Source organism: Silurus aristotelis, assembly GCF_946808225.1.
Source record: "Silurus aristotelis genome assembly, chromosome: 12".
NCBI classification, from domain to species: Eukaryota; Metazoa; Chordata; class Actinopteri; order Siluriformes; family Siluridae; genus Silurus; species Silurus aristotelis.
The window spans coordinates 17,848,904-17,876,569 of record NC_139585.1 but is presented as its reverse complement, the minus strand read 5'-3'; the positions used below and the strand labels follow the sequence as shown (position 1 = coordinate 17,876,569).

The 27,666-nt window shown below is 37.3% G+C and overlaps 1 protein-coding gene across 1 annotated transcript; it reads right to left on the bottom strand.

Moving 5' to 3' along the window:
• Positions 1-4,215: 4,215 nt before the first annotated feature.
• Positions 4,216-27,666, bottom strand: cpped1 (calcineurin-like phosphoesterase domain containing 1). The gene is made up of 4 exons (XM_083555625.1): positions 27,509-27,666; positions 20,809-21,027; positions 13,524-13,946; positions 4,216-6,423 (listed from the first exon to the last, which is right to left on the bottom strand). The coding sequence occupies exons 1-4, from the start codon at positions 27,570-27,572 to the stop codon at positions 6,200-6,202; spliced, it is 930 nt and encodes a 309-aa protein (XP_083411751.1). The 5' UTR covers positions 27,573-27,666; the 3' UTR covers positions 4,216-6,199.

Below are 27,666 nucleotides of genomic sequence, written 5' to 3'. Positions count from 1 at the left end.
GGGTAATATAATGTTTTGGCTATGAAGTACATATGTTTAGCCTATAATAAAGTGATAATTAACAATTAACAATTAACACCTTTTAATAATAAAGTGATAATTAACAATTAACAAGATCAGACCCATTTAATTCCATATAAATCTATCAGTGATGATGGTTTTAAAATATTTCATGATATGCAGTAAAAAAAATAAATAGGCCTTATTTTATATTTTCCATTGAATTCAAATTGTGCGGACCTGTGTGCGATAAGATAGATGTGTTATGGTGAAAGGGAGAAAAATGTTGAAGGAACCTACACTTGGACAAAGCACTTTTTTCAGCCGAGTTGTGAAGTCCCTCTAGGCTGTCAGATCCATTTTAGCAAACTGCAGGTGACAGGGTGCTTGTGATGGAAAAAAGAGAAAGGCAGGTGAGAAGGAGAGCTGAAACAAAACACAGCCCTGGTCCTGAGCACACGGCTGTGGAACATTCCCTAGTGTGCAATTGTCAGAAAGGACATGAATGAGTAATGCAGTAAGAAGCACCTGCTTGGAGCACAGGTGCAATTTGGAGACTGTTGTCAAAAGGTTCAGGATGAGAGCTAGTATCAAATACTTACAAAGGAGAAGCATACTGAAATGCTTCTCCTTTGAAAAAAAAGGAGAAAAAAATAAATAAATAAATAAAAATCCAGACGGATATTTATATAAAACAAAAGGTCATCTTATGCAGATGTGTCTGGAAAGGCCTGCTTCAGCAGCTACATGTGTTGCAGCATCAGCATTGTTGCTAAAATAATCAGAGAGTCAAGACACGAGACACTTACAATTCTGAATCACAGCATGTCCAACAGAAACAAAGGCCCGAGCCAGAACCCAGAGATGGTGGCAGGAGTGACCAAGATGAAACCTTGTGACGACAACCATTTAATCCCCTTGGGCTTCACAGTTGCTGCTGTATGACTCTACCATTGTCCCAGTATAGAAATAAGTGGCTCTGGAAAGGTGGCAAACTAAAGCACTCTTAATGTAATATTTATCTAAATGTGTTCTACCTGAAAGCCACCATGAGTGACAAACCTCAAAAGTCCTTTAGGGTTAAAGTCTTATTTTCCTATAGCCTAGTGAACAATTAACCCACAATTGTGCCTAATATACTGTAAGTATAACACAAAATAAAACACAAAAATATGTGCTTTGTTAGATTTAACCAATCAAGGTGTCTAGCTATTAACTGATCTGTTATATACTGTATATAACTATAATCTTATTTAAAGAGCAGCCATGTTTCCTTGACATTATGTTCTGAATTCATGGTTGAAGAGAGTTTTCTTTGTTTTCTCGAGATAAGCAACTCAAGAACACACTAGGTAGTTAGTTAAGGGTGCTGTGCTTACTAAGGGGAATCTAAATACATTTCTTAATTTCGAGTTAGGATGAATGCAGCTTTACATAAGGATTTCTGCACTTTGTACTACCATCCAGCTTAATAAGGAACTACATTCCAGCTCAGTAACCCCTTCATGTCTGCTTGAAAACTCGAAGCAGCCGGTCTGTATGGATTTGATGGTTACTGACTATACATTTAACGAACACTCGGTTTCATTTATTACTATTTATTTCATTTTTCTTTTTAGCTGTAAAGAACAAGATCAGGAAATGAGTGCATGATCTTTATAAACAAGAAAACAATCTGCAGGTCAGTGAAGCAGATGAGGCAAACAAAGCAAATGAGGATATAGAGAAATGTACATCACAAAACAGCAATAATAAGCCCATACTTAGGCACAGAGAAGGTAGGAACTCTGGATTATTAAATACACCAGCACTTACCAACACATCACTGCAGAGTTCGATGAGGACAGACCAGAGAAGTGACTCATAACTCTGGGTACATGGTGACAACACAAACAGAACATTTAAGAAGAAGAAAAAAACAAACAAAACCTAATTAAATCCTGATGTACTCTACAGAAGCTGTGCCTACGTCATATAAAAATCAACAGTACTGTTTTTGTGAACCTATTTTTTAAACAAATAAATGATTTTACTTCAACTCAATAAAGCGTAAAAGTCTGAGGGAGAAAATATGAACTGAACATTAACAAGCACAAAGTCAAGTTTAGATGATAAAAAAGCTTCCAGCGAGCTCAGTATGACCAGGATGGGGAGAATCTAAACCCCTTCAGGGAAGAGTAATAAAATTTGAATGAGAAGCAGAAGCTGTCAGTGCATGTACACTTAAAATGCAGCAGCTTAGCAACTAACTACACTTTTTTAAATTTTTTTTTTAAATTGTGTTTTGGGATCCAGCAAGAACTAATTGTCAGTTACATAACAATAAATTCATAACTTACAAGCCTGAGGGGTTTTCTTATATAACCATGGATGGAGTTTAAGCTGTCGGCTCTAGCTTGCTGCAAAGTTGCTAATTCTAAGAATAATATTACTCTTTTCAGTTTTTCATTTAAACCCAATTATTGCCATTATTTATTCAATATGTTTCTGGGGAAAGTGTTGGATATCAGCCCTAATTATTAGTTTTGTTATTCATATATAGCAATGATCTGCTCATGCTTATGAAACATGAAAAAAACTGCACCTGGCTTATAATTCAAGTTATTTGGTGACACACAACAGCAGCTATTTCAGACGTTATTGTAGGCACCCTGCACACCCTCAATCTCCACATTTTTGTATTGAACATGACTTTGAGCACCACTGTAAAAACATGAACTTAGCATTTGTTCAACAATAAAGTATCCATGCACTCTGTTGCTTAACAAACCTAAACAGGATTCTATTCACTAGAATGTTGAATCAAGGATATGAAGTCTCAGGCTCAGGCTTTTTCTGCACATATAGTATTGACTAGAAAGACTAACCTGTGTCATGCATTTAAGCATAAACAGCAGAGACAAAGGCCGTTTTGGCTGCAAAGCAGGCGCTTGTTATGAGTGATTTGGAAGTCGGGCTCTGATTTTCAGAGTGTGGGAGTTCATTCTGCTGTGCGAGGAATTGCAACCTGCTAAATGTCAAACGCCCTTCTGTTCTAATGCAGACTTCATCATGCCAAGCTCTCCATCCAGGAACCAAGCCAATGAAAAAATAAAAGATCATACGAAGTCACCTTTACAAACCGAACTGTTGTATAACAACAGCCTGGGTCAGCGATGTTGAACTGTGAATTATTACATGTTGTACAGTACCTCTGAGATTTCAGCACCAGGACTACCATAGTATTAAATATACACTATCAGGACAAACGAAGGGTGTGGAGGCCTGAGGTGCAGTGTTCCAATTTACCAATTCATTCAAGGTGCTTAATAAATGTTGAGGGAGGAGCTTTATAACGGATCACTCAAGATCTTCCCCTTCAACCTATGCACACCATAACTTAATGGATATGGCTTTATGCAAAGTGGGAAGAGGTTTTGGGTCTCCTAGATCAATTTAAAGGAAAATTTGAAATCCACCTGATCCAAAGACGTCCTATACAATTTTGTGCCTCCAACTTTGTAGTAGCAATTTGTGGAGAAACCATGTATAGCTTGAAAGTCAGATGTTTCAATACTTTTGTACAGTGTATATATTTTTATAAGGAAATTGAGTTCTTAATACATATAATTATTGTTTCCAACATATAAAAATAAGTATTTAGACTTAAACATAATCTTAAACAATGGCACATTAATAAATTGGTGTGTATATAATGGATGGCAAGTCATAAGTAAATGAAAACATTTCACTGCACACTGCACCTGATGCTGCCTCTTACACAAACTCTTTAATATGCTATAACAGCACATCCGAAAGTTTTATTTATTTTATACCACACTAGCAAATTTTTTATTTATTATAGAATAACACATGGGTGGAGAAGAGTGGCAGAAGTAATTTGTGATAGAAGGGTATCTGCGAGAGTGAAAGGGAAAGTTTATAGGACTGTGGTGAGACCTGATGATGTTGGGGTTTTCATTGGGAGTGATGAGGATGGACAGGATTAGAAATGAGTTTATTAGAGGGACAGTGTATGTAGGACATTTGGGAGACAAGGTGAGGGAACTTTTATCTGTACAGTCAAAAGTCAGATCTTTACCTGTGACCTTTACAAAGTGCCAACCGTTGAGTCTTCTTCTTCTTCTAAAAAACTGATATAAAATTTTTTTATCATCACCAGCTGACCAATCATTAACAGGAATTCTAATTATTAACAGTTTATAACACATTGACTGGAGTACACAAAATAATTTATTACTAATGTAGAAGTCCATTGAAAACAAAACAGTTCAATGAGTTGGTCACATGTACATATGTAATATGGATACCAAACATAACAGAAAAAAAACATATGGACAAAAGTATATATGGACAAAAGTATTGGGATACCTGACTTTTCCAGCAAACTGTTACCACAAAATTAGACAATGACAATACCACTGTACAAAAAGTGAGCTGCCAGTAAGATAAGTTTCCCAAGGGAAAGATCTTGATCTGGAGTGGCCTGCTTCAGAGCTCTGACCTCAATCCTACTGAACACCATTGGGATGAATTGTACCACTGACTGCACACCAGGCCTCCTCACCCTACATGATTACCTGGCAATACTAACACCTTTGTGACTGTACGAGTACAAATCACATCTATACTCCAAAATCTAGTGAATCAACTTTCTAGATGAGTTCCAGTGTATAACAGCAAATGAGGACTTAGTCGGAATTTTTGGATTTTCAAAGACTTAATATGTACATTTTATATGTTTCCTACATTTATTTATTGATTTGATTAATGTTTTACTTCATTTTACTTTAATTGTACTGTGAGCTGCTGGAACATAATTTCCCTGTTGGATCAGTAATGCAATCTGCTTCTGATTCTTATTGTCAGGTATACACAAACCTTTGTCCATATAGTATATGTCTGAGCCAGAATGTTCTATTTTTAATATAATTTACTTAAAATAAATACTCCATACTATTTTCCCATGTGGGCTGTTGTTATTGGCTCAGTTTCACTAAAGAGTATGGAAAAATACATTGACTAAAACATATTCGTTTTACAGAAAGGATTCAGGTCAACACAGTCAAATAGTGGAAAAAGTGTTCTGAAATAAAAATGTTAACTGTAATCCCTGTAATATTCCCTTTAGCTCTTATTTACATTTCTGCGATTATGCACACATCTGCCAGCAGAAAATAAAATCCCTAAGGTGCTTCCATAAACATTGTTTATATGGTTAATTAATGGTAGTATAAGGCTGAACAGTGTCTGCTTAAAAAAAAGATGACGGAGGGCAACGCAGTGCACTGATCCCTCACAATGCGCCTCTTTACAACTGGCAGGCTCGATTTGTGCATCACAAAGGCAGATGGAGCTGAATGAGTACACACTCCCTGGCTTGGCAAAGACTTGAGCTTTTTCTCCCCTATGCATCAAATCATCAAAGTATATTCTGAACCTGAGAGATAAAACCACAAGTGTGAGATGGAAATCAACAACGGTTTCTGATGACTGAACGAGTCTCTGTAAGTTACAGTCTTAACTGTTATGTCTTTCAATGGTTGCCATGGAGATTGCCTCTTCTCACCTCTTGGAGTTGGGAGAGCGTAATGGGCTTGGGCACAGAGGATGAAATCACCAAACGACCAGCTCAAACACTACTTCCACTTGCTTATTAGTGTGATTAGATGATGCACGTTTCAAGGGATAAGGGATTCTCGAGTACATTTCCCTGAGTCTAATGTCAAGATGTTTGATTAAAGTATGGAAGATGAAAAGAAAGACATTTTGCTAATGTGTGAAATTACATCCCCAAGCCTCTCATTTCTGACAGGAAAAAACCAAAACATTATAGCAACTAATACATTTTAAATGCAGAACAGAAACAGCACCCTGATGACACCTTAAGATGTAGAGATTTTTTTCACTGCTGTCTCTTGCTGTGTGTGTGTGTGTGTGTGTGTGTGTGTGTGTGTGTGTGTGTGTGTGTGTGTGTGTGTGTGTGTGTGTGTGTGTGTGTGTGCAGAGGCTTATTATTCAGATGCTTTCTGGGTATTGACAGAAAATGGCTGCTTTTGTTCAGAGCCGTTGCCAGTTGAAAGCAGACTTTGTTCTTTTCTAACTGAAAAGATAAATTGTGATTCCTGCATGACGACCTAAAAAATTTAATTCCGAAAGGACCCATGAAGGTCAAAAAGTCTGCCTGCAACTTTTTCATTTAAGATAAGAGCTTCTTCATATCTTCATCTATCCCCCTCTCACTCAGCTGGTCCAGAGTGTGGTAGCGATGGATGATCTTATCGGCAGTCACAACCACCACCCGGACACCATGAGCGTCCTCACCTAGCTGGCAGCCGATAGCTGAGCTCACCACCATGTCCAGTCCTGCATGGCAGCCGCCTGCATTGCGATGGTAGTGACCTGAGAACACGGCTTTGACACCTGAAACAGATTTAGGCACAAAGAGATGCATTAATATTCTGCTTAGCTTCACTCAAAGCATGGATAGGGTCAAGCAAAATGCTACTAAATGATTAGTGCTGATATGCATATTAAAGAGCAATGCCAATAAATATCTAAACGCAATTATCTCGACTTTATAGCCGAGTCAAATTATTTCCTGTCAGACCGGCTGCCGCTCAGACTGCTGGCTGATAAAGCAGTGAGAAGTGACGGACATTTCAAAGTACATCGGCCATGTTGGAGACCTCTTTGAGAAATCAATTTTCTGTGTCGAGCTGCATAAATATGAGGAAAGTTTTTAATCACCTCTTCCCTTCACCAGCCAATGCTGTTTAGCTGCTGCAGAATGCAAAGTAGTGGACTGATCACCACAGTTTGTAGAGAAGGCCACACACAATGGAAGGCACTGATCACTATGCGATTAGAAGTAAAGCAAACTGACATAATGATTTATAATGAAATTGTTACTGACTTTTTTACTCAGAAACTGAAACTTACATCTTTCACTAATAGAACAGTACAGACCCTCACAGTAACAATAAGATTCCAGGGAGAGTCAGTGATATAACAGTTACATTCTCTTCACAGCTATTTAAAAATATTAATATCAATGCTTCCACACCGCTGCTTTTAATGCTAGTTATTAAACTGATCCCTGCATGACATGCGTTTTATTTTCTCTCTACGCTGCAAAAGTTAAAACGTCATTACACAGGAATTCCCAACCACTATAACTACCTGCCAGTCAAGATTTTTTTTGTTACTTTTTTTTTTACATGGATATTCTGACATTTAAAACGAGCTAAAACCACGTCAACACATCCCAATGCCCAAGAGATTTTGCCCAAGTTTCCAATACACACAAAATTTGCATCTGAAGAAAAACTAAATTGAGGATTGCAGATAATGATGCAGGGTTACACAACAGCACACACCCTCATCCCTAAAGTAATGACACAACTGTGTTGCAATAAAGCAGAAATAACTCAAAATACTAAAGCTTTTTTTTAAAGATTATTATTAAATCAAAAGAAAGGCATAACATAATTATATTTTTCAAAGAGAAGCTGTTCAATTATGCAAGTTTCAAACTTGTCTCTAATGATGGGTTATGATTCAGGCCTTGAAATGAACAGAAACAGAAACATGGCATAGGCAGAGAGAAAACAACATCATTTTCTTAAGGTGTAAGATGTAAAAACCAGACCCAGGCATGGGCATGTGTTAAGGTGATCAAAACACTATTTAAACAAGCTTTTGACTCAGTGGAGCACCAGTGTGGTGAAACAGTACATAATAAGTACTTAGGCTGTGTATGAACATGCAAAAAGTGTGCTTTTTAGAGCAAAATCTCCCGTCAACTACCATTTTAATGCAGCTTGTGATCTAACGGAGCATGTAAAACCAATTTATTTATTACAGAGAAAACTAGCCGAAAGTGTTGGATGTCTTTACACCGGATTTTACACTGTGATGAAAAAAATAAAAAACCTTATACCATCACATAAATATGCTGATTGCTCTTAAGATGTTTTTTAAAGCTTTAATAGTATATTAAAAGTTTGAACTCTAAACAGTTCACTAATGGAAAACTGAATTCGCAAGTCGCGATCGTTTAACTATAAGGTGAAGTGTAGAAATTTATTTTTCTCTGTGGCTGGTTTAAAATTATAAGGCACAAAACAAACAATCACAACCACCTGCCTAGCCACAGCATTGTTGTGCATATTTGTAACAACTATTTTTGCTTACAGATTGCAATCTGCCCATTGGGCAAGACAAAAAAAACCAAACAAACAAAAAAAATCAAAGAATGTCATCCATTAGTGAAAACCATGAAAATATATATATAGCTTCAAATTCAGTCCTCGCAAGCACACTATGGTTTTACAAAGCTTGACCTGGTTTAAATACTCCCACCTACATTCCCATAAGGAGTGCTTCCACTTCCTGCATGTTGTGTACAATTTTCATACGATCTCATTTTCAGCTTTTTTCCCCTCTTCATACAGTGGTTACAGCAGGAATACTACCACCTAGGGAGCGCTATGCATTTTAGCTGAGCAAGCCAAAGTTTGCCAAAGGCCTGAGAAAATAGTAAGCAACGCATTCTGAAAAAAAACTGTCACACAAAATGAAATTAAGTTCTAATGAACAGGGAAGTACAACGGCGGTCTGCTTTCTGTTCCCCTGAGACACACTCGCTGCGCCGCCGATGACTCTATTCATAGGCAGACGGATTTTGCGACTGCCTGCCAGATATGGATGATATGTAAATTCAGCTGCTGTCTTTTATCCAAACAAGTTGGAAAGAATTTATTTCATAGTTGGAGAGGATACATGTGTGTGTGTGTGAATGTTATCATTAGGTCACCGGGAATTAATCACCTCACTATGTCCATATTTAATGTGCAAGACAGTAGGAAAGACGGAATGATCTGCGAGAAGAACATTACTTATGCTGCTCATATATTACAGTCATTTATCCCTACTGGTCCCTTTCATGAAGTGCTCAATGAGGGATGGCCTGTGCATTGTGTGTGATTTAAGTAATTAAGATTCCATCCAAATGTACACTGATGCAGAGCAGAATTTCAGGGTGGTTGAAAATTGCTCTCACAAAGGGATCTGCGGATTTACATAAAAATAGAGACAGCGGCGTTTGGACATTTGTTCTTCTCTCTTGCTGTGGGACCAGTATCACAGATGGCAGTGGCGCTTTGTTGAATAGGCTTTGACAGAGTATTAAAAAAGGAATACGCCATGTGAAGGGAGTATTTTTCCCTTTAACGTGTTCAGTTCTTATATACGACGCCAAATTGCCAAAGACTGCAATCATTTTGTTAATGAGCAAAAGTTTATGCTTTTTAACCATTGATAGTAACATTTAATGCTGTGGAAACATCTGTAAAACAAATTAGTTCTTGTTATTCGTGCAATAGCAACTGTTTTTTTTTTCAATACCTATTAATAAGCCAGGGATTGTCGCTTTGCTGAGAATATAAGAAAGGCTGAGTCCTGAAAATGTTCCCATGTCAGAAAACGTACTGTTTTCTAATACGTGAAAACAATGTCCAATCGGTTTCATATTAGGCGTAGATTTTGAAAAGCATCTGTGATACAAGTCCCTGTGGATGAGTTGTTACAATAAAAATGATAATGTATTAGAACAATACAACTAATATAAATTATACATTTAATACAATCATTTGAATTACAGCATTTTTTCGAAGAGCTGTACTGTTATAAAACGCGAATCAAAACGCTCAGATCCGAGACTTCAACAACACTGTGGCGTGACACAAAAACATAATACACTGCACTTTTCACTACTGCAGTATTGATAATGGAGAACTGGATCTAGAACCGTAACCACATTCTCCATTCTGAGGCATTTTCGGAGAAGTGGAGATCGTAATAACCATCTATATTGATCACGTCTCCGTAATGGAAACCCAGTAAAGAACAACACATAGCTTGGGGTCATGCTCGTCAATAGAAAGTCATCCTATAATTTAGCAAATCTTTGCATTCTACCTGTTATTATCTCAATTATAACCCTGAGCACAGCCCATTCTTCATCATCTGCCAAAACAAAATGGTTTCTAATTTATCTTCAATTTCCCAGTGATGACAAATGCCCCCTTGGTTTACTCAAACTCATACTAATTAACATTAGCTAAAGCCAACAGAAATCACAAAGGAAACAGGTGGTTTATTAGCTCAGAACAAGTCAGCAGCACAGGAAGCTGAACATTTACATCTAAATAAATAGATTCACAAAAAAATGGGACATTCTACAAAAAAACATATTCTTTCGTTTAAGGGGGGATGTTTCCAATGATAAAAAATGGAATTCAGCTCAGTCTTATTCAGTGATGGTGTGCTGAAAGCTCAAGAATAAACCCTTCACATTTAATAATCTTTCAAAACAAAACAAGGTTTCATGCTTGCTCCCATCACATAATACCTTTAAAGAAGAGGAGCATGAGAGATAACGTTTCTCTCTGAAGGATTCACAAAGAACAATGTTTAGATTCTCCAGTGCTGCTGCAGTATGAGCGCAGAGGGGACATTAAGCCTGGCTGTGGTTCATGAGCACCTCTGAGTACTGAGCCGGAAATCTCGCAGTGAGTCACGGTGACAATAATAGATGGAGCAGGCTGCCACTGAGTTCAGAAGGTACAGTTCTTCCAATTAGGACAGCACGAGGAGCCCTGATACATTCACAAATATATTCATGAGATCCATCGGAACTGAAAAATAAATGAGGAGTGTTCTCCGCTGGCTGCCACTGATATTCAGAACTAGATTAAAAAGAATTGAGCGGATTTCCCAGTAGAAGTATTTGGATGGAACGTCCTTCTCCTCTGTTTTCTATTTTTACAATCATGCCGTTAGCCCCCGAGGTAAACCTAGACTGTGTGCATCATACATGTAACTACATCAATAGAATAAACTTGCGGAAATAGTACGATCCTGAGCATGTTGTTACAAAACCATGAATCACAATCACTGTCATACTATGATCTTTAACACTGATCATAAATGATCAAATAAATAAAATAAAATAAAATAAAACAAATAAATACAGCAGTCTCAAAGCTTACAAAGATCTGCTTTCCTCAGGCAAAGGAATTGTCTCAAAATAGACAATCTGCCCACAATCTTACTGCCTCATACCAAACATGGATTAAATCATTAAAAGCAGCATTTTATCACATTTTGAAAGCCTGAGACAGCATAAGGGAATTGATTATTGGCAGTGGCCTTCTGTAAATCTATAAACAAACACTTTCTTTTATCCCTCATTTTGTAGATCTTTTGATGGTCTGCCATGAAACAGAAAAGTAAAAAATGCTTTTAAAAGTGAGGATGTGAAAAAAAAGGACATCTTTCTCTTGAAGGGCAAATTGTTTGCACCTTGTATCTTACTGCACAGTCTGAACTGGAGATCTCCAGTAAAAAAAAAAAAAAAAGCACCAAGGAGCCCTAAGGCAAATCGTATGCCAATCTATGTCTACAAAAGAGACCTGTTCCAGCATGACAATACGCCTGTACGCAAAGGAAGCTTCATAGAGTCATGATTTGTCAGGGATGGTGTGGAACCCAAGTAGCCTTCACTGCCCTGATCTCAACTCCACTTAACACCTTAGGCATGAACTGAACCAGTAAATGTGCCCAAAGCCTCCTTAAACATACATTAACAAACATTAATATCTGACCTTACTAATGCTTTTGTGACTTAATGAGCAAAAAAAAAAAGTCTCCACAATGAAGATCTAGTGAAAAGACTTTCCAGAAGCAAACTGAAAATCTGGAATGGGATGTTCAATTAGCAAAACGCACACAACACATAGGCAGTGCTGAGATCTATGAAACAAACAGATGTACAGTGCTTGTCAAAAGGTTTGGAAACACCTAGTCTTTTATAGTTTTTTGAGACATATGCATTTTTACATGCAACAAATTAGGTAAATGGACGGTGAATGAAAGTTCTATGGACAGATGAGTCCAAATCTGACATTTTTGGCTTTTTGTTTTTAACTAGGGATGGATGGAGATTTATTCTAGTTGTATGGAATACTGAATCAAAATGGCTACCATTCCATACTTCAATACCATACAATTCCATTTGAACTGATTCAGTGTCTGTCTGAAACAAGACAATGAACCAAAGCATACGTCCATTATTTAGAGAGCAAACAGTCAACTTTAGTGTTATCTATCATGGAATGGCCCAGTCACTGGACCTAAATCCTGTTCAACTGATAGTCGGAAAGAAATATCCAACTAGTGATGAACACCTTTGGCAAGTTTTATAAGGGTCACAGCAAAGTGTTTCAGCTGAATGTGAAAAACTCTGTGAATGCCAAAAGCTGTTATTCATGCCAAGGGAGGATTTTTCATTTAATTAAATTAAATTATATTTTCATACCATCAAACTACATTGTTGCATATTAATAAACGGTTAAACAACTTTGCAAAACAGCTCCCGGACACCCCCTGTCCCCCCTCACACTCCACAGATCGCTGTACACTCTCCTCTACTTCTGCTTTATTTAAATAATGAATAAAACTGTTGCTGCACTCGACTGTGTGTAACAGCAGGTTGTTCTCAGTTTCAGTTTGTGCACTATACACACATCCTCTGAAAGTGCACTCATCTGAGAAAGTCAAACTCTGTTTTTGAATGAAGGTATATAAACAAACCTGAATAAAAAAAAAAAGACCAGGAAACAGAATCATAAAATTTCTCGGAACAAAAAGGGCAGGTTGTACCAGTCATTTCTTTGAATAAATTATGACGAGTGGGAAAAATGCGTCATATTTTCATTCACTAAGAGACTAAATGTCTTTTAAACCAAACATACTGTAGGTATTCTGTATTATTTATTAAAAAATTTTTTATAAATCTTTATTTCAGTATTGAATATATGTTTCAATATATAAAATATAACAGATTTTCTTTTGGAATGCAATTAAAAAGTTCAACAAAAACTAACCCCTACTGCATACAATATAGAAAAATGTAAATATTCTGAAAATAGAGAAACTATTCACAGTATTTAAAACAGGTTAGTGGGAGTTTTGACTGCCTGAGCACTACTGTTTTACTGCTTACTGCCATAAGCATATTTTTGTATATACTGTATATCTTTATATATTCTTTATATATTCTTTTATTTTATATACTTTTTATACTTTATTTATCTGCCTTCTTTTTCTTTGTTTTATTTTTCTCCCCATTCCATTCCCTCATGCCGGACCGTCGTAAAAAGTATTTCACTGCATGTCGTACCCTGTATGTATGTGTATGTGACAAATAAAATTTTATTTGATTTGATTTGATGTGATTTGATTTGTTACACTGTATTTATGCTTCTATAACATTGTTCTTTACAAGACATTCTATTGAGTAGTGGACATTTCGGGTTCGGTGTTGCACATGTAACAAACAGACTGACTGAAACCTATAGTAATTGTACATGCAGGTAACTTTACAACAGAATTTTACAGCATTGTAAACATTATGCGAATGCAGTTGCCCATTTAGTTTTCTATTTGACCAGTCGTACCTGCTTGGCAGAATCGGTGAATCAGACTCTCTCTCTTGGTTCTCTGCAGATTGAAGTAGTCGTCCTCCTCGTCTGGCGTTCTCAGGTAAAGTGGAATGTGCTGAAAGATAATGACGTGGCGTGCTGAGCCCTCGGCTGCTTTCTGTAGCTGTTTCTCCAGCCAGACCTCATGAGCTTCCTCCAGCTGAGGGCAGCATGATGCATCAAAGAACAGCTGGGAGTTCAACACCAGGCACAGCACTCCACCCACCCAGAAACTAAAGTAGTCGTCGCCAAAGGCACGGCAGTACTGCTCTACCGTGTCCGGAGTCGGAGTGTTGCCCAGGTCATGGTTGCCGCTGACAAACACAAGAGGAATGTTCGGATCTGTGGCCCGCAGAACATCCTTCAGGTCCCTCTCTTGCTCCTCTCTGAATTGGCAACCTGTAGAACAGAAGAATTCTTTTAAATAAACAACTCCTTACTATATGAGGATGACGAGTAGGTTCCTGTTACCTTATTATCTCAGGATAATATATAGTCAAGTCAAGTCAAGTCAAGTTTATTTGTATAGCGCTTTTCACAACAGACATTGTCTCAAAGCAGCTTTACAGAAAACAACAGTGAAGGTGAATGGTGTGCGTTTGTCCCTGATGAGCAAGCCGTGGCGACAGTGGCAAGGAAAAACTCCCTTAGATGATATGAGGAAGAAACCTTGAGAGGAACCAGACTCAAAGGGGAACCCATCCTCATATAGAAGGACTTATGTAAAGACAGTTTAAAAGGCTGCATTTACAACAATTCATTAATATTGTACAAATACTAATGACATTTCACAAACTGACATTCCAGCATCTCCAGCATTCACTGAGCATTTAATTTCAGGAAAACTAGCTAAAGGCTTCATTTGCATAGACGATATTTGGATAACTTGGCAACCTCCTATGTATATTAATCTTTTTTATCTTCAAGCATTTATTTTTTATTTGTTAATGCATCATGTTCACCATTTACACTGATGCAAACAAAGCTCAGAGTCAAGGGGGGAAAAAAAAGAAGGGAAGAGAAGCAATGTTGTGCATTTAGCAGAAGCAACACAGCATGTGTGGCAAAGTACAACTGCTCACTCTTTTCATCACACCAGGCATGTATCATTTGCAGTCAGTAAGCTGGGAATAGAGCAATTATTTACCAAGCATACTTGCACTGGAATAGTAAATATAACATGCAAAGGTCTGACTTGACTGCCTTTTTATTATACTTTTCTTCAGTTTATGCTGATATTACACGTTTTTCACGTTTCATTAATTCAACCCGGTTCACACAAAATGCTCAAAGGCAATTATAACTATCAGAAGATTCGGATCATAATCAGAGTCAGAACATGTGCTGCTGCAGTAGAGCTAGCTACAGCTCCCAGTGGAGTTGAGTCATGCAACACATTTCAAACAGATGAATGCAACTAATAGATAAAGGTAATTCAAATCAATATTTCATGTAGCCACACGTTGGCACTTTGAAGCCACTGATAAATATTGCAGCTTCGCTGTTATTAGCAGTGCTTACTCTTGCATGAGAGATGCAATTTCTAATAGCCAAACACATTCATCCTCAGAATTTCACAGAGTCATGGTTGGGAGGGTCACATGATTCCAGTTTGCACCCTTGAAGGTCCGCCTCTGATTTGCAGTCATTAACCTTGCTTTAATGCTAGATTAACCGTATTAAAAATACAATCGGGGACAACAATATTTGTGGCAAATATTAGATTAAAGTCATCTGCGCAAGAGTTTTGACACTATAGTGAATGAACACTATAGGTTTAATAAAGCTGGTAACTAATAAAGCACTCTGATACAACACAAAAAAATGCTTAATGTAAAATTTCAATTGCGGTCAACAATGAAAATGAACAAATAAACATTTGTATTGCCTAGACATTATCCACTGTACTCAAAACATCTGTGTGAAATGTGTACAACACTTCCCACCCCCTCAGCAGGGAAACGCTGAGCTACCTATACTTAACATGAAGTAAATAGTACAAATTAAAAAAAATTAATTTGGTTGCAGGAAAAAAATATATAATAATAAACCTTATGTTGCACTCACTTCCCGTGGGCTCACCACCTGCAGGAGGGACGGTGCTGTGAGGATTGGGCAGCAGTCGAAGGCGGGGGCCTGCTTAGACTGCTGCCCCCGCGACCCGAATTACGGATAAGCGGGAGAAAATGAATGAATGAATGAATGAATGTTGCACTCAATATACAGTGAGGAAAATAAGTATTTGAACACCCTGCTGTTTTCAGGAACTACAGGAAACATTTGACCTCTGTAATTGCAAACAAAGGCTACTGTACCAAAATATTAACATTGACTTTCTCAGGTGTTCAAATACTTATTTGCAGCTGTATCATACAAATAAATAGTTACAAAATCATATATTGTGATTTCTGGATTTTTTTTTTTAGATTATGTCTCTCACAGTGGACATGCACCTACGATTACAATTTCAGACCCCTCCATGATTTCTAAGTGGGTGAACTTGCAAAATAGCAGGGTGTTCAAATACTTATTTTCCTCACTGTATATTTACAGGAGGTTGGCAATAAAAGATGACAGAAACCAACAATGACTTTTGAATTCAAAGAAAAATCCAAGACAGTCCAAATACAAACTGTTAGTGTCAACATGTCAAGTGTGACATCCTAGCTCAGTAGCTCAGTAGCTCAGTGGTTAAGGCATTGAATGAACTCATCCAATGAACTTTGGATCGGAAGGTTTAAATCCCAGCACTGAGTTGCCACTGTTGGGCCCTTGAGCAAGGCCCTTAACCCCTCACCTGCTCAGCTGTAAGTCGCTCTGGATAAGGGCGTCTGCCAAATGCCATAAGTGTAAATGTAAATGTACATTTAAAGCTCAGTGAGGGAAAGATGAAATTACAAAATAACACAACTAGCAACCTGCTTCTTTTCATCCATGCAACTGTCCAATCACTACAGAACATTTTAGTAAGGTAGCTGTGAATTAAATCTAGAGAGTAATGGCTACAACTGCAAAATACCACATCAGGTTCCACTCCTGTTTGACAAGAAATGGAATGCGATGATGCGGAGGGCACAGGTTCACACAAACAGCCATCAGCCATCCTGCACCAACATCCGCATGCTAGACAAATGAACCGGGGTCACATTTTTCCCTCATGTTGTTCATTTTGATGTTTGATGTAAACTGAAGCACTTGACCTCTTTCTGCAGTGTGCTGCTGCCACATGAGTGGCTGATCAGATATCTTCATTAAAGAGCAGGTGTGCACGTGTTCCTATTAAAGTGGCTAGTAAGTGTAAATTCATTTTAAACCGTATTTGAGCTTTTCAACATTCTGTGATCGATTACTAAAACAAATTCAACAAACACAACAGATAAACAGTTTGTAAACAAATAGTTTGCTACATTTTGTAAAAGCTGGACAAAGGTGCATTACCCAAATAAACACTAAAGAAGATTTGTGCAAATGAAATAGTTGAAGCTGTGGCTTGAAGCAATTTTAGAAAATGATTCGCAGTGAACTGATGTTTTATGAAACCAGTGGATTTGGAGCTATTTTTCTTTCTCTTATCAGAGGTACAGAGTGTTAGACTTTAACAGCTCCCAGTGTCTCCAATCAGTGACAAACCCCCAAAGAACCCCATTACAAGCCCTTGCAACAGAGATCCCTATCAGCTAAACACACACAAAACTCATCTCCCTCTGGTCACTCCAACTGCTCGCTCTTTGGAGAACTTCATTTCTATCTGCTCCAACAGCACCTAAAGTGCTCACATATGTGGTCTGCGTAGTAGAAGGCATAATGTTATCCTTGACTTTCATTCACCCATCAGTAAAGCCCCTCCTACAAGTCCAAAAGCAGTAGGTCTAATCATCTCCCAATACGAGCTCGCCTTCTGATTCCGCTCGGATATCACATCCATCAACTCTAGAACACTACTGACACACTGCTCTCTGTGGTTCATGATAAGATGAGAAGAGAATGTTGGAGAACAGCTGCTTTGGAGGGGGTTGTAATTTGGTCACCAGTCAGGCTTGAAGTGGCCTGGGCATGTGTTCAGTGAAAGTGAATGATGAATGGGTCCCTGAGCAAACCTTCACCTTAGAGCCTTTCCATAATCGAAAATTCTAATCAAATATCTATTACAGACAGAGCAAAATCATGCCAACACATTTCAATTAGGGCTGTGATGTAGGAGGAAAGAACATCATGACACATTTTTTAATCAAATATAGATAGGTAGTGCTTGAAAAGAAAATCCAATGATTATGTATGTTGGAATTGTTTAGAACAGATTAGCAGAGACTTAAAAAACAAACAAACAAACAAGCAAACATCTTAAAATGTCTATATGGGAGTTACAACCCTGTACATGTGAATATATTTCCATGTAATTTTTCTATTTAAAAATGATTCTGAATCCCAGAAAAAGCCTTCCAAATAGAGAGACACACTGTTCTAAAAGTTCAAGCTTTACCAGAGGCTAGACAAAACTGTTTTTCCTCCACTTCAAAGCTAAAACAGAGGAGAGGAAATGTCAGACAGGTTCAGCTTATTCGAAAGTGCAGGAAAGAAGTTTCATGATGGATGGGTCATCTCATGCATCTGCCACAGTCTGGTTGCTTGGCCTGTCACTAGCAGACTGTTTAAAGGTCTCCACACCCTCCCACAGGACCCAGCTGTGCCTTTACAGCCCACTTATTAAATCTTTACCTACAAAGTGCAGCTACTGCAGAACATATAGCTGCAGGGCTGAAATTACCTTGAGGAAAATAAAACTATGAAGACTGCAAAGATTCTCACAGGTAGACGATATCCCTCCTGAGAAACTTCAGAACTCCAAAGAATAAAGGGGTTTGCAGAAAAGGTGCTCCCCAGGAGTCCTGTCCCCGTCTAGCTTTTTCTATGAAAATGAAAGAAAGGCCAACATATGCTGGAAGACTTTCAGTGATTTGTATTCAGTTCAGATCTCTCTAAAAACAAAACAAAATAAAACATGGCTCACACTGGGACAACAGCTCCAGACCTTAGAAAAACTGAATTTCAAACAGAAGTTCAATGCATTAGAAACAGGATGATGCATTGACAATGAGAGGATGGATGGTGTCATTAAATACTACTTTATATGCTCTTTGCAGTTATTGATTTTAGGTGACAAAAATGTGTGAAAGTGACCCTAGATTGATACAGCTGTGGAAATGTAATAGCATACAGTACATAAACAGTGCAAACGAGAAATTAATGATTGTTTTGTCTAATGCAGGGTTTCCCTCTTTTCATTAAACTCTGTCTCATCCGCTTCACTAAGCCCTTAATCAGCATCACTAAGCCCTTTATCAGGGTAAAGTCAGTGACCTAGTGTAGAAAAAGCTTTTAAGTGTTCAGCACAGAAGCACTCCAGGATAAACAGTGATGCGATGTACTTCGTTCGTCTAGACAATAGTTCCTTTTTAAAACAGCTCAAATGTTTGGCCACATATGAAACAACGCATCAAATGAGTTAAACAAAAGGCTCATCCAGGGATAAAACTGCTTTATATCACAATGCGGGTGAATTCTCCAATCTGATTAGTCAGTAGGTGTGCATTAATTTCCTTCATAACAGCACGAGCCTGACATTAATGCAGACTCCAGAGCGCTGCTGTAAATTAATGTGCTCATATTTAAATATGCGCATTGATGACTTTATTATATTATACTTATACTGGGTCGGGCCTCGCTTTGTTCTCAAAACTCTTAATGGCATGGATTCCACTGGATCCTAGAAGCATTCCTTTAAGATTATGGTCCATGTTGGAAAGATTGCGTCAAATAATTACTGCAGATTTTTGGGTGCACTTTTAGGCTGTAAACCTCTAGTTCAACCGCTCCCAAATCTGCGATTGCATTCAGATCCTGAGGGGACTAAGGCCTTTTGGAGTGCAGGGAGAGCTACTGAAGACCTTTTTTTGACTCTGTGGGGGCCTCAGCCATTTTCTATGGTGTGCAGCAGCATCTCTACTGCAGACAGGAAAAGACAGGACAAGCGGATCAGGAAGACCAGCTCAGTCCTGGGGAATTCCCTGGACACTGTACAGGAGGTAGGAGAAAGGAAGATGATAACAAAACTATCATCATTGCTGGAAAATGACTCTCACCACCTGTATGGAACAGTTTCCTCTCTGAGCAGCTCCTTCAGTGACAGACTGTTAGATCCTAAGTGTCTGAAGAAGCGACACAGACGGTCCTTTCTCCCTGCTGCTAATCGACTGTACAATCAGAGCTGCTCCTACTGAACCAGTCACCATAATACACACTGTTACTGTGTTTTTAACTGCGCAATAATAACAATAACAAAGTTTTGTGCAATGACACTAATTTAAACCATGCAATTTTACCCATGTGCAATATGATTAAAAGCTTTATTGGTGATCTCTTTTTCTTTTGTATTTATACTCGTATTATGTCTCTACCTTTTATATATTTGCACATTTCTTTTCTTTGCTGCTGTAAGACAGAAATCTCCCCACTGCAGGACGATTAAAGGTATATCTTTTATCGTATCCTAAAAATAGTTAGAAATAGAACTTATATGGAGGGCACAACACATAATCTAAGCAAAAAGAAAATTCAGCTATTTAACAAAGTGAAATCAATCTTGTCACTTCATTTTTTTTCTATATTAGGAAGCACTATCATGTTTCATTCCTTATATAACATGACAGGCTTAAGGTTAAACAAATAAAATTGTTAGACTAGTTTGCACAGGCTTGAAGATGTTGATGATGATAAAGAGGAAGATGATAAATATGAAAATCTTGGCCCAGTTCGGTTCAACTGCAAAATTGAATCAGTTCATGTTCTGCTTGCAATAATCATTCCATATAAGTCCTTTGATCTTAGACAGAAGGATGGACAAACAGACAGCTGGACAGACAGATGGCAAAAATTATTTTAAGTAACTTTTCTGTACGGAAAACAGACAAACTGGTGCCTGAAGAGCAACTAATTTAGACATTTGATGGTGCTGTGATCTTGGCTCTGTTTGATAATTCTATATTATATAAATGGATGGATTGATGTAAGGATGGGTGGATGGATACCTTGAGAGCATCATTCCTCCTCTATTTAGTAGCAAATAGGAGTAAAAAAATCCATGTTTAAAAAAATGTTTTCAACTTGTAATAACTTCACTGTATTGTACTACACCCTGCTGAAGTCATGGAAAGTTGTAATGAAATACTTGTCAGTTTATTCTGTATGTGAATTGGGTTCTTACCTGGTAAGGCATGGATCAGATCCCCACAGAGAACAACAAATCGGGGCGGAGGCTGCAGTTTGTTGATGGCATCGACAGCCTGCTTGGTGAGCTGCACCTCCTCTGCCCATTCATCACCTCCTCTATCACAGTCTCCCACCCTCCATGCCTTCATCAGTCCCAGCTGCGGGTCAGCCGCCTGGATGAAGCAAAACGGCCCTCTCCACTCTTTCTCCTCATCTGTGGAAGACAGAAGGGCATGTCTGCTTCTGCACTGCCAGTCAACGGAGGACATTAATAATTAATTTCTTGTCTACTGTTGAGGTTTGCATGATGAATTGCTTTACATAATCCAGTATTGCATAAGACACAAAAGCAAGTATTTCTTTTCAAATATTCATAAAAAGCATTATCTTCCTTGAAAAGAGAGTTTGTTCACTCTGTGACCTGTCAGAATATAACAGGGAGAGCATGTGAAAAACAAAGCTGCATTACAATGGACTTGTTTAAATATAAAGCCTACAAATAACGCATCAGCTCTTGTGCCAGAAGAAACAAATGAGAGTAGAATTGCAACCTTCCACCCCATGATGCTTGTGGTGTACAAATCCATACGCAACCTCTCGGCAACTCGAGCACTACACGTCTATACGTGCTCTTCACGCAGCGTTCTCTTCCTCCCACACGGATTTATGGTAATATCTAATTCTATCCCAGGCTCAGAAGTAAAAGAAGAGGATCCCCTTACTGGTGGATAAAAGAATAAGTTGTTTTACTATTATCATTTAGCAAGAAAACAGCAACTCTTTGATACAGATAAAAGGACTCAAATGTTATGACTACAGAACGAGTCATTAAAACATTACAGCTCTTTTTCCTAACAGCACCGACTGGCACTCTTTGAAAGAAAAAAGATGCTATTAAAATGACTTTTGCTTCAAAGAAAATATCTGTCAAATTTATAGGCTGGAGTTTTACAAGGGATGCACAAAGGTATAAACACACGAGCCGAGCAAATCTCCTAAATTAGTCCAGTCACACCTACAAAAGCTGAGCATTAAGCATCAGTCCTTGGGGCCTTAACATTTCAGAGCTCATGTTAGTTCTATACACTGGTTTATTTACTACACAAAGATACTGTTCACTTTTTCTATCTAAACACATCAAATTTAATCAAAACATCCTCATTCTTTCTAAATTTCCCTTTTAATCTACACTTCATGAAGACTAGCAATTATTGACTCCTAAACACATGCTATTTTCTCTTCTTGTAACTGAAAGACAGAACATTCAATCATACTACAAATCACTCGGACAACACTCCGAAGTCTGGGACAAGAGTAACACATAACAGGGAAATAAATCTGAACACACTGCCCTCATCTAGATTTCAAAAATGGCATAAAAACCCTCAAAAGAAACAGGAAGTCTTTTAAAATAAATGCTGCACAGCAACTTATATTTTAGGCAAAAATGAACTCAAAAGTGGAATCCTCTTCCTATTCTAGCTAAAACTGTAATTAAATTGTTTGTATTGGTTAACAATCTGTCATCTGGACTAACATCCGAAAGTGTGGTGTGCTGATTAATGCCATTCTCAAGTACTTCTGGTGACTAATTAATGCTTTTGTAAAGACTCAGCTACCGGTCAGCTTTCCTAAATGACCTTTGTTCACAGAAAATATTTAGACCTCGTCTGAAAGAGATTGTAATGAGATCAAATTTGCTGGTTCACCAACAAGTAAGGTGAACAGTATAAGTCTGTCCACAGGCAGATCTGTTATTTAACACAAGGTCAGAGATTAAAATGTAATCTGACTGACCCTTGAACTAAAAGCTAAATAAACACTTACAAAACAGATAATTACCTGATAGAATTCAGGTTACAGAATAGAGCAGTACACACGTACATGCAAATTACTATATATATATATATATATATATATATATATATATATATATATATATATATATATATATATATATAGTAATTTATCTAAATCTTCACTGATGAGCCACTGTGGTGACCCCTAAGGAGAGAAGACTAAAGAGGAAGTTCTTCAATATTTTTATATAAATTTTGGTCTCTTGGTCGAAATTTGGACATATACTACATAGACAACAGTATAGGAGTATTGGTACACATGAGGTTTTTAGCCATATGTGGTTCTACCCCAAACTGTTACCTGACGGAGGCACATAATTGTATATATTATCCTTGGATGCAGATGCATTACATCTTCTCTTCATTTGAATCAGGAGACAAAAACCTGTTCTAGCATGACAATGCTCCTGTGCCAAAGCAAGCCCCATTAAAATATGTTTTACATGTGTTGGAGTGAAGGATGTTGAGTAGCCTGCTATACAGCGCTGACCTCAACATTATTGAACACCTCTGGGATGAATTTGAATCCTGACTGCACCCCAGGCCTGTAGTAATTCTTACTGAAAAGCTAGTTCACCAGAATAAATAAATAAATAAATAAATAAATAAATAAATAAATAAATAAATAAATAAATAAATCAGGAACAAACACAAACAATCAAATCTCACTTTATAATGACAATTTCCTGACTATATTTACTAAATACTATAATAACAAGTTCGACTATAACTACAACAGGATTAGACTGCTGACCATTACTGCCGCTAGGAGCACTTCTACAGCATGTACATTCTGCCAATACATTGGCGGTATAGACAGTTTTCATTAGAGTTTATTAGAGGTACAATGACTGATTATTCCCAAGGTCTCTAAATCATCCTATGGGCAGTTGGTCCAATGATAAGTTCTGGGTGCACAGGATTCAAATAAGAATTTTTAGGCACGTTGCGCTTCCTAACAAAAACAGTTTGTGTTGAATGCACAGCACAGCATTGCTATAAAATACTTCTTATTTAGATTTTTAAAAGTGAATTCCATCAGGTGTGATAATTGCCTTGGATAAATATAGAGGCCAACCAATTGATCTGGCTATTTTTACAACATTTTTTGATTAATCAGCATTGGCCGATTGTGCTGCAAATTAGGCAGATTATTAGCCAGGCACATCTGAAATACTCACTCACACGTGTAATGTACGTTTTACGCTAGTATAAGAGACATAACATTTTCATACCAGCAGGTAGCAGTAGTCTGTATTCTGCATCCAAACAAACCGGAAAAGATAAAACTGTGAATGTCTTCCTCTTTTCCTCCATCCTGGTGGCTCCATCCTCAGCCAATATACCCCATGTCCCTCCTCTGCACATGTCCCAACCATCTCAATCTTGCCTCCCTTACCTTGTCTCCAAAACGTCCTACATGTGCTGTCCCTCTAATAAACCAATTTCTAATCCTGTCCATCATTGTAACTCCTAATGAAAATCTCAGCATCTTCATCTCTGCTACCTCCAGCTTCACCTCCTGTCTTTTACTCAATGCCACTGTCTCTAAACCATACAACATCACAGGTCTCACCACAGTCCTATAAACTTTCCCTTTTAATCTCACAGATACTCTTCTATCACAAATCACTCCTGCCACTCTTCTCGACCATTAAGGAGAGAGAGAATAAGAATAAGATTTAGGGAGAGAATGAGAATTACATTTGGAGAGTGAATAAGAATAACAGCTATATACAGAGAGAGAATGAGAATAACATTTAGAGAGAGAGAGTGAGAATAACATTTGGAGAAAAAGAATGAGAATAACATTTGGAGAGAAAGAATGAGAATAACATTTGGAGAGAAAGAATGAGAATAACATTTGAGGAGAGAGAATGAGAATAACATTTGGAGAGAGAGAATGAGAATAACATTTAGAGAGAGAGAGTGAGAATAACATTTGAGGAGAGAGAATGAGAATAACATTTGGAGAGAGAGAATGAGAATAACATTTAGACAGAGAGAGTGAGAATAACATTTGAGGAGAGAGAATGAGAATAACATTTGGAGAGAGAGAATGAGAATAACATTTGGAGAGAGAGAATGAGAATAACATTTGGAGAAAGAGAATGAGAATAACATTTGGAGAGAGAGAATGAGAATAACATTTGGAGAAAGAGAATGAGAATAACATTTGGAGAAAGAGAATGAGAATTACATTTGGAGAAAGAGAATGAGAATAACATTTGAGGAGAGAGAATGAGAATAACATTTAGAGAGAGAGAATGAGAATAACATTTAGAGAGAGAGAGTGAGAATAACATTTGAGGAGAGAGAATGAGAATAACATTTGGAGAGAGAGAATGAGAATAACATTTGGAGAGAGAGAATGAGAATAACATTTGGAGAGAGAGAATGAGAATAACATTTGGAGAGAGAGAATGAGAATAACATTTGGAGAGAGAGAATGAGAATAACATTTGAGGAGAGAGAATGAGAATAACATTTGGAGAGAGAGAATGAGAATAACATTTGGAGAAAGAGAATGAGAATAACATTTGGAGAAAGAGAATGAGAATTACATTTGGAGAAAGAGAATGAGAATAACATTTGGAGAGAGAGAATGAGAATTACATTTGGAGAAAGAGAATGAGAATAACATTCGGAGAGAGAGAATGAGAATTACATTTGGAGAAAGAGAATGAGAATAACATTTGGAGAGAGAGAATGAGAATAACATTTGGAGAAAGAGAATGAGAATAACATTTGGAGAGTGAGAATGAGAATAACATTTGAGGAGAGAGAATGAGAATAACATTTGGAGAGAGAGAATGAGAATAACATTTGGAGAAAGAGAATGAGAATAACATTTGGAGAAAGAGAATGAGAATAACATTTGGAGAAAGAGAATGAGAATAACATTTGGAGAGAGAGAATGAGAATAACATTTGGAGAAAGAGAATGAGAATAACATTTGGAGAAAGAGAATGAGAATTACATTTGGAGAAAGAGAATGAGAATAACATTTGGAGAGAGAGAATGAGAATAACATTTGAGGAGAGAGAATGAGAATAACATTTGGAGAGAGAGAATGAGAATAACATTTAGAGAGAGAGAGTGAGAATAACATTTGAGGAGAGAGAATGAGAATAACATTTGGAGAGAGAGAATGAGAATAACATTTGGAGAGAGAGAATGAGAATAACATTTGGAGAGAGAGAATGAGAATAACATTTGGAGAGAGAGAATGAGAATAACATTTGGAGAGAGAGAATGAGAATAACATTTGAGGAGAGAGAATGAGAATAACATTTGGAGAGAGAGAATGAGAATAACATTTGGAGAAAGAGAATGAGAATAACATTTGGAGAAAGAGAATGAGAATTACATTTGGAGAAAGAGAATGAGAATAACATTTGGAGAGAGAGAATGAGAATTACATTTGGAGAAAGAGAATGAGAATAACATTTGGAGAGAGAGAATGAGAATTACATTTGGAGAAAGAGAAAGAGAATGAGAATAACATTTGGAGAGAGAGAATGAGAATAACATTTGGAGAAAGAGAATGAGAATAACATTTGAAGAGAGAGAATGAGAATAACATTTGGAGAGAGAGAATGAGAATTACATTTGGAGAAAGAGAATGAGAATAACATTTGGAGAGAGAGAATGAGAATAACATTTGGAGAGAGAGAATGAGAATTACATTTGGAGAAAGAGAATGAGAATAACATTTGGAGAAAGAGAATGAGAATAACATTTGGAGAGAGAGAATGAGAATAACATTTTTGGAACTCTATTGTTAGAAAGTCTTCAACCAGCTGTGGTTTAACCTTTTAAATGCCCTGCTTTTAAGAGTCTTGTGTTGTTTAATAAATGTTTAGTTTAAGCAATTTTCCGTATCATGTTTTGTTTATTAACTATTAGATTTAATGAGATGAAGGGGAAAAGAAGGATAATCGTCCCAAAATATCGGGCAAAAAAAAAAATATCGGTCCCAAAAAATCGGCTGCCCCGATTTCTAAATATCGGTCGACCTCTAGAAAACTACATTTAGGCAATATAAACTACAATTATTTTTAAACTAAACATTCTGAACATGAAACCCTTTATCACAAATTCAGTTTAATCATTAATTATTAATGGATATAATGATGACAAATCCAGGTGTAAAATCTAAGAGTGCTGATTTTCTTTTCTGCAATAGTTTTTTCCAACAAAATAGTTACATTTGTCTGAAAAGAACTGCAATGTAAAATCAGTTCACATTTCCTGGTTTTCATAAATTACTTATTTATATTAGCATATTAATAGTGTAGTTATACGGGTTACTTATTACAGTGTAATTAAAGGCCTAAACGCCACCTGATCCGTGTGTCAGTGTGCATGTCATAAATATTAACTACTATGCTGATATGCCTACCGTCAGCCTACAGGAACATTCTGCATTGATTGTTTTCTGAAGGCATCACTTTTGCATGTTCATGCTACTGACCTTATATTAAGTTCAGCAGGTTACAGAAAGGTGACTGTAGAGTAGAGCCTAGATTATGAACATTACCACTAAGTGTTTAATATCCGCGCACTAAGTTTCCTTCATAGTTTCAACTAAAGCCAATCTCACCGCTTTAAACATCTGTCATATTAGAAATATCAATGATCGTTTATTACGTAAAGAAAAACAAATTAATATGTGAACATTATTTTCCCGAAACTGCACAAACGCATCATTAGTGCAAAGCAGGAAACTACAAGCTAGCATACAACATTAGCCTTTATTCTAAACGTCAAACATCAGGTTCGGTAATTCATATAATATCAATACTGTAGCGTTAACTCGGTTATTTTCTCTACCTTCCGTTAAACCTTCATACGTGCGATGTTTCGCTCTTAGGAACATGTTCTTGTCTTCGGCCATAGTTTAGTGGTTGGGTGCTAGTTCACTGTCAGATGTGAGCCGAAGTTATCGAGCTAGAAGTGCAGCTGCTTTAGTCTAGCACTGTGAAGTCACT

Bases quoted from the DNA above. Each gene is read 5' to 3' on its own strand.
- cpped1 (XM_083555625.1), bottom strand. From the start codon at position 27,572: ATGGCCGAAGACAAGAACATGTTCCTAAGAGCGAAACATCGCACGTAT. The intron at 13,947-20,808 runs GTAAGAACCCAA...TCTGTTCTACAG, and splicing joins TCTGATCCATGCCTTACCAG to GTTGCCAATTCAGAGAGGAG. The intron at 6,424-13,523 runs GTACGACTGGTC...AATCTGTTTCAG, and splicing joins TCACCGATTCTGCCAAGCAG to GTGTCAAAGCCGTGTTCTCA.